At 45.8% G+C, this 14,257-nt stretch overlaps 1 protein-coding gene across 1 annotated transcript in view; it reads right to left on the bottom strand.

The window, feature by feature from the left end:
* The window catches only part of OPN3 (opsin 3), a 43,591-nt gene extending 39,783 nt beyond the window's left edge, over window positions 1-3,808 (bottom strand). Inside the window, exon 1 of the mRNA XM_090031506.1 lies at window positions 3,479-3,808. Within this exon, the coding sequence (XP_089887632.1) occupies window positions 3,479-3,797 (319 nt within the window). The 5' untranslated portion in view covers window positions 3,798-3,808. The remainder of the gene's footprint in view (window positions 1-3,478) is intronic.
* Window positions 3,809-14,257: the final 10,449 nt, after the last annotated feature.

Below are 14,257 nucleotides of genomic sequence, written 5' to 3' on the forward strand. Positions count from 1 at the left end.
TACCTGGATGAGTCCAGATGCAGGACTAACACTGGCTGATGCATGGGTTTTAAATAATGTTATGTACTACTAATGTCTGCCCGACTATCCCTACGAGGATTAGAAAGTTGATTTCTGAGTTCCTAGAAATATACCTGACCTGAGCCTAAGTACCAAACAAAACCAATTAAAAGTAAACCTTGTCCAAAGAGCCTGCCATCCCATTAACGTTAGTGAAATCAGTCCTAAGAGAAACTTCAAACTGGTAACCTATAGTAAATTAAAAGGTAAGACCAAATTATACTAAGAAATTTGAAAAATCTTACAAAGGGGATGCCTGTGGCAATTGCAACAGACTATAGTGCAGATGCATGTGTATTTTCACGTGCACACTGACAAGCAGTTATGGCCTTATATGCCTGTCAATCCCCACCCCAAATTCAATACAATTTTGAAATTTTATCACTGGCCTTTTTCAACATTTATTTTCATGATTGTAAAAACAAATCACATATCTTTTTGCAACACTGTTAATCATCAAAAGCAGAACTCTGTCTTCCGACTAGCAGACTGCACTGCTAGAATACGTCTTGTTATGAGGCAGACTTCCATAAACTGGAAGTAGTAATTCTCAAAAAACAAGCATGACAGATGATGTAATTTTTTAATTAGGAAGTGTAGTTCCAAAAAGACCGATACCCACCACTCTGCAGAACTCTAAAATAGTAGCTTTCTGAAAAAGAATGCTGAAATGAGAGTGCTAAAAGATAATGCTTGATTCTTCCTTGTGGAAGGGGGACTGGGAGTGAAATTTAAGGTAAAAGTGTCCTCATAAATTACCCATAGCTTACTAATACTAATTCAGTAAAACAGAACCTGAAAAGTAAAAAGGTGATGCTGACATTCCAGAAAATCTGACACCAGGATACTGTGTCAAGAAAAGGATACTATATTTTCAAACTTGATGCAGGAAGTAGAAAAACAAACTAAGTTACATATTTTGGATAATTTTCTGAAGAAAGATCTATCTGGCTTCCACGTGCTCCAGTCCAGTGATGCAGCCTCCCTGGTCATTAGACTTCTTTGCGCCAGGGATGTTTGCAGTTTGTCATTAAAATGATACAATGCCCTTCTCCTTGGAATTCAGTTATGAATCATGAGACAACGCGCAATATTTACGTCATTCAATAACTTACTTTTAAACTATCTGAAAATATGAGGTTGGAAGAGATGTTGGAGAAGTTCCTGGGCACAAAATACTCAGCTCAGGTCTGGGAAGAAAGCAGGATGCAGTCTCTTTTCCAAACCTTAAAGAAGGGCAACTTTTGCACGAATGCCTTTCTAACATCTCTCTCAATCTCTCTCTCTCTCTCACATCTACACATGGGCACTAGTTGGTCCATTAATACCTAATTAGCAAACAAACCTTGCTTCTCATATCCCCTGGACCATTACAGTTACAACACTACTAAAAATATTGAAACACTCAGAAGAGGGAGGGACTGAGGTAGTTCCTCAATTCATTCATAGTATGTAGTGGTTCGTGTTCAATAGTGCTACTGTTTTTGTTCATGAAAAGTTGCTATAAAGGGGTACACAATATACAGCACTATAGCTATCCTACACTTCTACATTTCCATGCTGAATCATCCAGTTTTTTGTTTTGTTTTTTAACAAATGCTTTGAATTAAACTCTTGACTTTCTCCTCATGCTGCTGTTTCAGGGTGTAGCATCCTTTGCACCAACTGCACAGCAAAGGCAAGCTGCAGTCTCTCTTGTTCGCTTTGCCAGGAAACCAGTCACTTTTCCCAAAGTTTTGACACACGAAACCTCTTTCTTGGAACCAGAGATGCTTAGTGAAGGGATGAGGTGCAGAAGGAAAAGGGAATGAAACGGTGGTTGGGAGAGTGCCCTGATGAGGGGCTGCTGGAATGAGGGGTGTGGAAGTAAGATGGTCCCAGGCTGCTGAGCAGGCAGTGGGAAGGACATGTATTCTCATTAGACACTGGTGGTCTGGGGGAAGCCAGGGCAGAGCTGCACCTTATAGATGACCCCAAGCAGAAACAGATGGACAGGCAGACACACAAACACATCTACTTTGGTGTTATACCATAGATGTATAGATATAGATACACCTACTTTGGTGCTATACACAGAGAGACAAACAGAAAGACAGACTGACCACCAGTGCCCACCAAGAACCCTTAACCTCCCTGACAGAGACACCTACACACAACACACACATTTATCTATGCTCTAGAGCAGAGGTTCTCAAAGTTTTTCTTATTGGGTACCCCCTTCCAGATCTACCAGCTGCCTGCATACTCCTATCAGCATATGCTTTATATTTTAACCTCTCAAATGCCACTTATTATCATGAAAATTAAATCCTCCATTAAACAATTTTTCATGTGTACCTCCCCAGAAATATCTTGCGTACCCCAGGGGCACATGCACCACAGTTTGGGAAGTCCTGTGCCAAAAATATATACCCACTTACTTATTTTGGTGCTACATACACACACACACCCGTATCTACTTTGGTGCTATGCTACACTGTCTACTTTGGTGCTAGATAGAGAAACACACACACACTCCTCACCCCCATCTTCTCTGGTGCTACAGTGGTTCCCAATCTGTGGTATGCATACCACTAGTGATACACAGACCAGCCTGTCAGTGATATGCATTAACAGATTTATTATAATTAGTTTACATGGCAAAAAATTGCTGGTGGTACTGGAGGTTGTATGTGTTTAAATTGGTGGTGTGCATGTAGTGTGTTAGAGTTTGGGAACCGCTGAGAGAGAGAGAGAGTGAGTGAGACTCAAGAAAGCATATTTCCTACCTATGGGGACCTTTTACTGTCTTATACTGTCTATACTTTTCCCAGAGCCTGACAAAGGGACTTTGATCCTGAAAGCTTGCAGAAAAGGACAATTGTCTTGCGATTTCCCACTTGGCTGAATAAAAGGTATCACTTTGGAACCAAAGTTCTAGTTTTCTGTATGTGATAGACAAACACACAACACATACGCATCTACTTCGATGCTATACTATAGATACCTCTCTGCCTACCTCCTCTGGTGTTACATACAAGCACATAGTTATCTACTTCAGTGCTGTGCTTGCTTGCTTGCTCCCTCTCTCCACACACATACATACCTACTGTGGTGCTACAGACACATGCACCCTTCCATCTACTTCGGTGCTATGCTATATATACACACAGAACAACCCCCCCCAGTACTTCGGTGCTAGATACAGACAGGCAGGTGCTATACATATAGCACAGAAGTGTGTGTGTGGTGGGGGTATATACACCTTCCTACTTTGGTACATGAAAAGCTATAGCTATGGATACTAACACATACGGACAGAGCCGTTCACCAGCGGGCCCCGGCCCCGGCCCGTGCCCCCTCTCCCTTGGGCGCTGAGGAGAGCGCGCCCCGCCCCGCAGGAGCCGCGCACGGCGGCGGGGGCCCGGCCGCGACTCACCGAAGAGGCTGCTGCTGAAGCCGTCCCAGAGGCAGCCGGCGGCGTCCCAGACCCAGTGGCTGCGCAGGCAGGCGGTGAGCGTGAGGCTGAGGCCGCAGACGGAGGCGAGCAGGTGGCCGAGGCTGATGTTGAGCAGGAGCAGGTGGGTGGGCGTGCGGAGCCGCGGGAAGCGCCAGTACAGCACCAGCACCAGCAGGTTGCTGCCCGCGCCCAGCGCCCCCATGGCGGCCACCAGCAGCGCCAGCAGCTCGTACGTGCCCGGGCTGAACAGGGCCTGCCCCGCGCCGCCCCCGGGGCCGCTGCTGTTGCCCGGGTGCATCGCTCCGCGCTGCTCGCATCCCGCCAGCCAGCCGCCAGCCCGCCCGCCTGGCCCCGCCCCGCCCCGCCGGGGCAGGCACGGCGCGCCCACAGCGCCCTGCCTACGCACAGGTAGGGAGAGCCAGACCTAGCCCTAGACCGCTAGCTCCATCTCCACCGACTTATCTGCATGGCTGTAGCTAGAGATACAGAGTCTGTGTCTACTTATGTAGAGACAGAGTTAGACACACAGAAATACATATCTACTCATCGATCGACCTATCCATCCACCTAGCGCCTAACTAGGGAGATAGATAGACAGGTATCTTTAGCACCAAAGTAGATTAAATATGAGCATGTGCTGTGCCTGTCTGTCTATCTTTATACACGCACACACACTCAAGAAAGCATGAGATAGATAGAGATCGGTATCTGTCTAGCTAGATGAATTGATAGATATTGATCTATCTATGTATCTATCTTAATAGATGGATAAATCTCTGTCTGTCCAAACACATAGATAGTTATAGCACCCAAATAGGTAGGTAGGTAGATAGATAGATAGATAGATATGGCTGCCTTCCTATCTTTCACATGCTTTCTTAAGAATAGAGAAAGCACCAAAGCAGATAGCTAGATAGGTAGGTGTAGCATAGCAGCAAAGTAGCTGTGTGTGTATTGTGTGTTTGTGTGTATGGATCTATAGAAGGAGGGGCTCTGGGCTGGTGAAAGGACAATCCGGGGGGATGAGGGTTTTATATATATGCACATAGTATAGCACCAAAGTAGAATTGCGTGTATCTATCTGTCTGTCTATCTAGCTATCTACCAGTCTCTACCTTGGTTAGTCTATAAGGTGCAGCTCTACCCTAGCTTCCCCCAGACCACCAGTACCCATCAAGGACCCAAATGCTTCCCACTTCCTGCTCACCAAAGGGACCCTTGCACTGGCTCCCCTCCTTTGCTTTTGGGGGTGGGGTGGGTTGCACCAGATGATTCACCGGATTCACCAGATAACCCAAGAGATTTCAAACAGGAATCCATAGAGTCACAAACACTTGTGCCTGCTGTGGGTTTTTCTGAGTTCTTTGCAACAGAAAATATCTCAGGTATTTTTCTGCACTCAAGAAATGTGACAAGTAAAAGCTGGCATTATCCAAAGGAGGCCATGAGTCTGATGTGGGGACCCTCGAGTCTAAAAACATTGAGAACTACTTGCCTTACATCCTTTGTGCTCTCTTGTGGAATCTGTTGACAGAACATTAAACTCCTGCCAGTAAATTAAACCACGACCTTGGACAGAACCAACTCTCTTCTGGCACTTTCATCCATACAGTATTTGACTTACTTGTATTAACAGAAAGCAACAGTTCTATAATGCTCATATCCCTGTGGTGGTGATAACACTTTTTTTAAACTTTGCTGGACAGGAGTCACAGTGACTGCATGGCCACCCAAGCCCCTAGGATTCAGGGAATCCTAACCGAGCTCCAGAAATACTTCTTCTGGCTTGCCTTTTTGAGTCTACAAGTTTGGCTCCATGAAAAGCTACAGTTAAAACTCCAGCCAAACTTCCTGTTTGGCCAGAAAATAAGTCCTTTATTACTTAAAGGTGTTTTAGGCTTTTTTGGGGGGTGGTGTGGGGGCTGGAGTTTGCCTATTACTGCCAGTATATGCTATTAGAAGGGTTATGCCCTGGCAATTCCCCAGCAAGGGATTCCCTGGGTATGGGTGTGGTGTTGCCATGCACTGATTTGAGGGGCACCTCTGGATATTTGGGAACCACTGGTTTCAGGTATGTGCTCCAGCCTGGGGCACAGCAGCATGATTCACATGTATGGGGACTCTCCTACAGGAGCATTTCTGGGGCATGCAGGGTCCGGCCCTTGAAGCCTTAGGAGTGCCTGCCTGGGGCAGATGGAGAGAGTGGGCAATCTCCTGCCATAAAGCAGGGAGACTCCTGCTTCAAAAAGTACTACAAATTTTTAATCACCTATTGTTGGTTACTTGGGCATTTGGGGCGTGAGAAGGGGTATGGATGTCTGTTTGCTTAGGTTTTGTCATGATCTTTTTCTATGGCAGCACAAAGGCAATGTCTGTTTTCAGCGTCATTTGGTGTATTTTGAGAAATACTCCTCCCTATCAGCTGAAGGACTGGCAAAGATAAGGAAAAAAAAAGATTGAAGTGATCAGTTTGGAGTCCATAAGACCAAGGAATGGAGGAAATGCAAAGGCATCAAAACAACAAACTCAGAGGCTTCCTGGTAGACTGGTGCTAATCATCCAAAACCCTACATCTAGCACCCTTTGCAATTCCTTCTTCCCAATCCCAAACCAGGTGCATAAACATTAGTTCCCAAGATGCAAGCATGTCCTGGGACTCAATCCAAGCGGATATAAGTGAAAATTGCTGTTCATTAGATACAATGCAAAGTGGCTAACAACTTGCACTTTCTTTTAGTAGTTTATGTCTTATTTTTATCAACAGTTAATAAAGCTTTATTCTGTGAAACTATAATTTATTTCCAATACAGAGATATACCCTCATTCAGGTTTCTGAAAGTTCATAACAATTCATATCCTGTTCATTTACTGTACAGCCTCAAAATAACACAAGGCAGGGCATTGTATCTGACATACTGTCAAATGTTCTATTAAGACTTCCCTCAGCTGTACAGCACTTCACTAACCTCTGGTAATTACCTCTTTATAAGATTGTTGCAGATTTTCTGTCTTTCCACTTCTCCCCTCCATCCTGCCTCCCAAATGTTAATAAAACACAACATGAAGCAACAACAAGAGGAATATTGGGCTCCCTGAGATCCATCCAAGAGGAAGTGGGATCCTAAAGAATTGCAGCTGGCATTGATTCCTAGCAATTTAGTCTAAGAAAAGTGTACCTGCTTGGAGATCTTCAAAAAGTCTGAAATTCATAAAACTGGAATCACTACACACATATTTTGATCACCCTACTTTTGATGTCCTCAGTGCTGGCCCAACCAAGGAAAAGTATTCCTCTTTGTTTATGTACACAGAAGCAATGGTGGGACAGAATCAGGACATTGATTAAATCCATCTATTCAACAGATAGAATCTATTGTTTCACTGAATCCATCTATTCAATAAATAATTCTTTCACATTGCTCAGAATCATAATCCTGTGTTTAAGGCTTGCACAGCTGGATGACAGCCATTCCCACCACATTTTTTCGATTGCCAATAGCAATCCCAGTTTGCAAACTTTCTGGGTGTGACTGTCACTCATTTTTCCATTAAAGAAGCCATTCTCATTGTGGTATCTCTGAGTTGAAGGGTCTGGCACACAACTTCAGGAATTTAGAAGTTTTGCAGCTATTCTTAATTGTTCCACATAGCATCAGGGTCCAATCCTACACACCAGTGCTTGTTTCACAGTCCCAAAACTGCCTTTGTACCAGGTTCAGCTGGTCTGAGAATCAAAAGTGCCTGGAGATTTTCACTGACTGTCTGCATCATCCACTCTCAAGTTCCCTCATTCTTATTACTGCCCACCTTTGGTAGCTGTTGAATTCTGCAGATACAAAAGAATTAGTAGTCTTGTTTCTAAAAAAGACACAGGTCTGTTTGGCATCCGTGTTTCTAATGGCCACATGGCAAGGAAATTGAAAACAGGCACAAGAAAAACAGATTAGGGGATGGAATAACAAGGACTATGGCAATTTTAAAAAAGCATTCGGAAAAAAAATGTAGCTTATTTGGCTGAAACAAAGAAAACTGTGGAATTTTAAAAATGAGGTGAGGAAAGGAGGGTTATATCCCCCCTGCAGTGGGGTTTGTGGAAATGTGACTCAAACTTGCAGAACTTTCTGAGAAGAATGTTGAAAATCCATCAGGCATGGCAAACAAATTTCCAGAGGGTAGTGCTCAAGGCAGTAGTGCTGGCGACACAGAGATGCCTACCTACAGTGCCGCGTATCATTTGTTAATACAGCCTGGTATTTCAGAGACTGCTCCAGCAAAGGCAGCCAAAATATGAACACATTCTAGACGTACATGGCAGCAGAAAAGTCACTGGCAAAACTTGTTTGTGTAGATGTCACCTAAATATCTGCAGGTGCAAGGCCTATTTCACAGATGGATTAATGTGTCTGAGACCACACAACTTCTCTGTATTTCTTCAAGATGTAACACATGAGGTAATAGAGACAAAAGAATGTCTTGTGGGGTGGAAAATGCTTCATGCATCACACAGATTTCTGTAAACTAAAAAGTACCTTTACATTTCATTTTCATTAGAACTATAACCAAAAGGAAATATAGCAAAATGTGCTTAACATTTTAAGCACATTTGATGCAATATTTTTCCAATTGCAAGAGAGGGAAAAAAATAGAAAAAACCTCTAAAGGAATATATATTTTAGGAAAACACAAAAAGAATATACATTTTAGTTAAAAATTAAGAAGTTTGCAGGTAGCTGCAGGGTACTCTCAGCTTGCTTCTGGTAACTTTCCAGGCCTTGCTCTTGTACAGACATGTGCTTGACTTTATGCATTCTGAGTAATTATATTAAACTAAATAGACCTACACAGAGCTAAACATGCAAATCTTAGCCTTATTTAGGCACTACACCAATACTGCAATCTGAAGTGTTTGTAGAACTCATCCATATTATTTTGTGGTATGTTCTGTAGATGTGGCATATCTATCTAAATCAGTTCTTTATATTGATATCTGTCACAGAGGCATGTGAATGCTGCTTTTTTCCCCTCACTGACATTTGGAAAGGAAAAGAAAAAACATTGGAGGGACGTAGCTTGATTTTTAAAGAGATCTATATCTCAGTTACTTATTTCTGCCTTGCATGACTTTAAAGTTAAATTAAAGGGAGCATCCCCTTTGTGATTAATTGGCTTGGGGGAGCATCTGTCTGAATAATAATACTGGGCAGGACTTAGACTCCTGTTTAGGTGCATTTTACTTCCACTTTGATATCCTCTTTTTGTTTTCCAGTGTTTAATGGCACATGTCAAATTCTTTAAAAAAAAAAAAAATAAAGAAGCTGTATTATTGAATAAGATGAATGGAAAATTTACTTCCCTAATGGTCTTGTTGCATTTATGAATTAATGTGGCATTGTGCTATGGTGTCAGGTAGTCACCAGGTACAGATGTGTACCCCTATGTCCTGCTGATGACATTCACTGGCCCCCCAGGGGGGCTGTGCCCCTTAAGGTCAATCTGGATGAGGTCTGGTGCCCCTTCCCCCCTGACTTTGATGATAAAAAGAGGTTTACAAAAAGGGAGGTGGTGTCTACCCATCCCACACCCGGATCAATCGTAGGGGCTGCCCCAGTGCCCCAAGTTCAGAAGTGGAAGTGAGGAAAGGACCAACTTAAAACCAATATCTTTACTTTCTTTCACGTTCACTGAAATCTTATGACCTTTGTTCGTTTCTTCTTCTGGATGTCGTCAAGGTCTGGTTCCAGTTGCCTGGGGTCGGTCGCCCCCAGGAGTCTTCAGCAGCTTACTTTCCTTGCCCTGGACTCCTCCCAAATACTTTGAATCAGGACCGCGCCGGCCTTAGTTAACGGTGCGCACCGCTGAAGGTGGAGGGGAACTCGCTGTGGAGCGACCAGTTCTCACGGCTCGGGGGGTTTCTGCCCACTCCCGACCCAGTCGCGGAGCCCCTCAGAGCGCATGTTCCCCTTCCCCCTGCGGGAGAACACGCAGCCCCCGTCCGGGCTCTCTAGCCGGCGGCGAGATATCAAAGGGGGGAAAAAAGCCCGCCCTGCGGCTGAAGGTTTGGGCGGAGGGGCCGCCTCTGCCGCTCCTAGGGTTCTCCCGCCGCCTTGCCTCCTCCGCCCTCTTCCTCACTCCCCCGGCGAGGGTGCCGCCGCTTCTTCAGGGTCCGACCAAGGACTTACCAAATCTTCCCCGTCCCTAGCTCCCAGGCTCCTCTCATCCTTCTCTCTCTCTCCCTCCCGTTTCGCCTCCGGATATTGCCCTCACTGCGGATTGGCACTAACCCGCTTCACCTGGCGAGCCGGTAAAGCCGGGCAGGTGTGGATGATGCTCCCGCGGTAGCGTGGGCGGCGTGATGCGGTGCGGTCCATGTGCCTGGTTGGGGGCGCACTCTGGTGAGGGCCCTCCGGACTCACATGTGGTGGTAATGATTGCCTTAGAAATAGCTTATAAAATAAAGACTATCAGTTTGTCACAGAAAATAATATGACAAACTACTATCTAGGCAAGGAGAGCACCAGGGGCAGACGTCACAAGATCTAACAATACACAGTGTGATGAGCCACAGGTCACATTAATTTAATGAAGATACCTTCTCCTACAAACAAAAGCTATTCAAAGTGCATTAAGTAGCATTTTTACCGAGAGCAGAAAATAATTTAAACCTATTTATTTATCCTATTACTGCCAACTCAATCTGTACCTTCAGGTATACTTTTTCAGTTCAGCCTTGATAACTGGCTGAGAACCACAGCCATTTTAAAATCAGTTCTATGTAGGTTTCATGATTTCTTTTCCCTAAAACCTGCATTACTAACAGAAGGCATAACATCTTCCAAACCTTCAGTAACAGGTCAGTAGCCCTTATTAACATGTCCTTGCTGTTTCTTAAACCCTGGGCTTCATGGAAGGTGTAACTTGTCAGATTTCAAACTTTTCAACCAAAAGTGGTTTATCTGTTGTTACAGCAGTTGCAGAGCACAGGCAAAAATACCAGTGTAAAAATATAAAATCATAGGTTCCACAAAATCAATGATCGCTGTGGTGAAAAGGCTGTCTTAATAATAATAATAATAATAATAATAATAATAATAATAATACATGCCCACGTATACCTAGCAATGTACTTAGTAATCCTTACCATGTGGGAGAGAAATATTTACAACCTATCCTTTAAGCTGAATGGTATAGAATCTACCCAGACCCTCCATTTTTCCTACAAAATCTCACCAGCTGCAAGCAAGGTGAGATGTAAATCATAGAGCAAAATGCCATGGGCAAGACTAGGCACTGTTCAAGTACTGGATTCTGTGAACCGCTTAGGGATTTCTGAACTCAGTGAGCAGTTTTTCACTTGCTAGGGAATGAACGCCTAGCAGTGAATCATAGGAACCTCCCTATGACCTCCTGGGGCCTTCTGGGTTTACAGAAAATGAAAGTAAGAAAGAGAACTGAGAAGTGAAATTTGACAAAGACCATATGTGACCATAACATTTTTCAAGTCTGCCTTACAAAATAAAACATCCATATATCTGCAGCTGGTTTAATGCCCCACTGCTGCTGTTTTCCCTGCCATAATGATGGGAGAAATGAATTTAAAATGACCCTCCAATAATTAGATTCTATACATAGAAAATAATAAATTGATAATATTCTATGTATAGAATATAATTACTGACAATGTTTTCTTAAGTAAATATGGTATTTGACTATAAAGATTAGGGCTGTGCAAAATTTCTCCAGGTATTTCGTTCTGATGCTGTTTCAACTCATTTCGAACTTGAAACAGTGAAATTGAAATGAAACGAAAGGCTTCAAAACAGCCTCAAGACGAAACAAGGGCAGTCAAAACGTTTCAAAAGTTTCAAAACATTTCAAGTTTAAAAGCTGGACTTGGTTGCAAGGAAACAGAAACTAAGGAGAGGGAGGAAGAAGTGGGTGGGGGGGGAAGACTGCTCTGATATTGACTGTACAGCTGGCTGGTGACTATGATCCTTCCCTGAGGTCCCTTCCAATCCCAGTGCTCTGGGGGAGGGATGGAAAAACAACTTAAAAAGCAGCATTTTTTTAATTGACCTGCTTTCTGCTTTGTGGTCAGTTACAGAGCTGTGTCTTCCAGTAGCTCAGCAGCATCAGAAAACAAAAGCTATGATTCATTTTGTACTTGCTAGCCTAGCAAGTGGGATTCATCAATACGTTTTGGTTTCTATGCCCTTTTATTTTATTATTATATTCATTCATTCCTTTCAATTTATTCCTCCCCAAAAATCCTCTTCTTCTTTTCGTTAGTCTATTTTGATTCTTTTCTCCCAGAAAAGAAATATGTGCTTCTTTCGCAGTGTGTATTCCATTCACTGTGCAGGGAAGCACAGCATATATTGCATATTATAATATAGAATTTATACAAGAACATATAGTACATACATTTATATATTTTTATTTCATTTATTACATAAATACATAAATGCATACATACATTACATAAATACACATACATATACAATTATATACATATATTACATAAATCAGATTACATTATAGAACAACACGCAGATTTTCCAGTACACCAAGGCAAACACACTATGAAACACACCATGAAGCAGCACATGCTGGAAAGGCAGCTGGCAAGACTTCAGGGTCAGGGTGGAAGAGGGGGTAGAGGGAGAGCTGTAAGTTCCCCCGACCCCAAGCTGAGACACAGCCTCTTTCCTACAACAAGCAGGCATGAGGCTTCCAGTTCTATAGGCAGCAAGGAGAGGGGAGCAGTGCCAGTGCCACTGCCTGTGCCTGAGTCTGCATCCCCTCCAAGAGCACCAGCCATAACCGCCCCCCCCCCACCACCACCATGACAATAAGTAGCAGCAACAGCAGCATGACAGTCTCCTCCCCATTTCACTTCCCATGCTGAACCTTCCACTGCCAGAGAAAGAGCTGGATCTTAGTGCAACAGCATGGGAAATTCTGGGGAAGGAGGGGGAATCACCTGAGTTTCTGCTCCACAACCCTCAAGTTTTCCCTAGAGCCAGGTCTCCTTCACCAGAAGGCACTTTGAAGGAGGTTGAGGCAAGTGGCTCAGCTAAGTCCACTCCTTCTGTTGCCATGCCTCCGCCTGCTTAGGAGGGGGGAAAGGCAGCATCTGCACATGCACTTGACCTGAAAACCAAGTGGATAGTGTGATCTGGGATTATTTTGAGCTGGCAGATGATCCCACATATGCTATCTGCCTGCATATCTCAGGGGAAGAACATTTCCCTGCTGAGCTCCTGTAGCAGGATGAACTTGGAGATATGGGTGGGGCTGTGGGGAAGGAGGAGGCCCCAGGTCCTAACATGACCACTAAAACTGCATCCTGCCAGGGTCAGGGGGCTTGGTGGGATTGCCGACAGCATGGCAGTCCCACCAAGCCAGGAGATGCCAGGACCAAAGATCTCCCTTGTGAAAGGTGAGTAGGAGGCACCATAACCTCCAGCTGCTACACACACACACACAGTCCTGGCTGGGGAAAGCCCAGACCTGTCATGTCTTTGACAGGCCTGGGGCTTCCTGGTTGCAGTGGAGTTGTGAGGTTCCAGGTGAGCTCAGCGTAGCTGCCTGGGATACCAGCTTTTGGGTTGAAAAACTCTTAATCAGGCTGAGAAAGCACCTGCAGTTGGTGTGTGTGCTCTTCCTCGATGGAAGGAATAGTAAAGAAGCCAGAGGCTGTCATGCAATGTGTCGTGCCCCTAACACTGGTGCAACCTTGACCTGCAAGCCTGGGTCGGCACGACCGGCTTGGCGCGAGGAGGGGGATTTATGACCAGGCAGGTGTGTGATAACAGTGAGCAGGAGTCAGTATGATTTAAGCACAGCATGGTGGTTACACGGAAAAGTTTATTTTACTTACGCTACTGATGGCTTGCAGCGTAGTGTGAGGGGATGGGGTGCGTCACCTACCGTGAGTCCCCCTATCCCCGGACGGCCCCTGGAGAGGACGGGGTACGTGACGGGCCGTTCCTGCTTCCGCCGATCTCGCCTGCCACGACTTGCTGGAATATGGGGGTTCACCCGTGCGGGGAAGCTGGTGGTCCGAATGGGGTACCTCGTCTCCAAGGTCCAGGGGTCCTGAGGGCTCCTCCTCCCCTACACCCTCGCCCGGTCCTCCGGGGTTAGCCTCCGTTAGGGGCTCCCTTGTCTGTGTCCTAGTCCTGCAGTGGGGGGGCACCCTCGCACTGCCGGACCCTCTCCAGGAGTCCTTACAGCACCTAGCCTACCCTGGTGCCGATCGCTCCTCTAGCTCTGGGGTGTCCTTACCCCTATGGATTGTCTCTCTAGACCTGGGGGGGGCTATGAGGATTGCCTCCCTGCCCGCAGCCAAGCGGCCCGCAGCCGCCAGAGAAGAGTCCCTCCGTCCGAGCCTCCCTTCCCGGTTTCCTCCGGCGCGGCGGCCGCCGGCCCCCTTGTTACCTTTGGCTCGTCGAGGGTCGCTGCTGCCTCGGGCCCCACAGCTCCCTGCCCTGCTGGCTCCTGCGGGGCGGTCCTGGGCTCCGCAGCTCCACGGGCCGCCGCCGCCGGCTCCTGCCGCGTGGCTCCCGGCTTCGCGGCTCCCGGCTTCGCTGCCGCCAGCTCCTGCCACGTGGCTCCCGGCTCCGCAGCTCCCGGCTCCACAGCTCCCGGCTTTGCTGCCGCCGGCTCCCGCCACGTGGCTCCCGGCTCCGCCACTCCCAGGGCACGCTCCGGCTGGAGGCTTCGTCCTCCTCTGCTTGGGGTAGGTGGGCTCCTTTT

Source organism: Crocodylus siamensis, chromosome 1 (assembly GCF_052110815.1).
Source record: "Crocodylus siamensis isolate JL-2025a chromosome 1, ASM5211081v1, whole genome shotgun sequence".
Lineage (NCBI taxonomy): Eukaryota > Metazoa > Chordata > Crocodylia > Crocodylidae > Crocodylus > Crocodylus siamensis.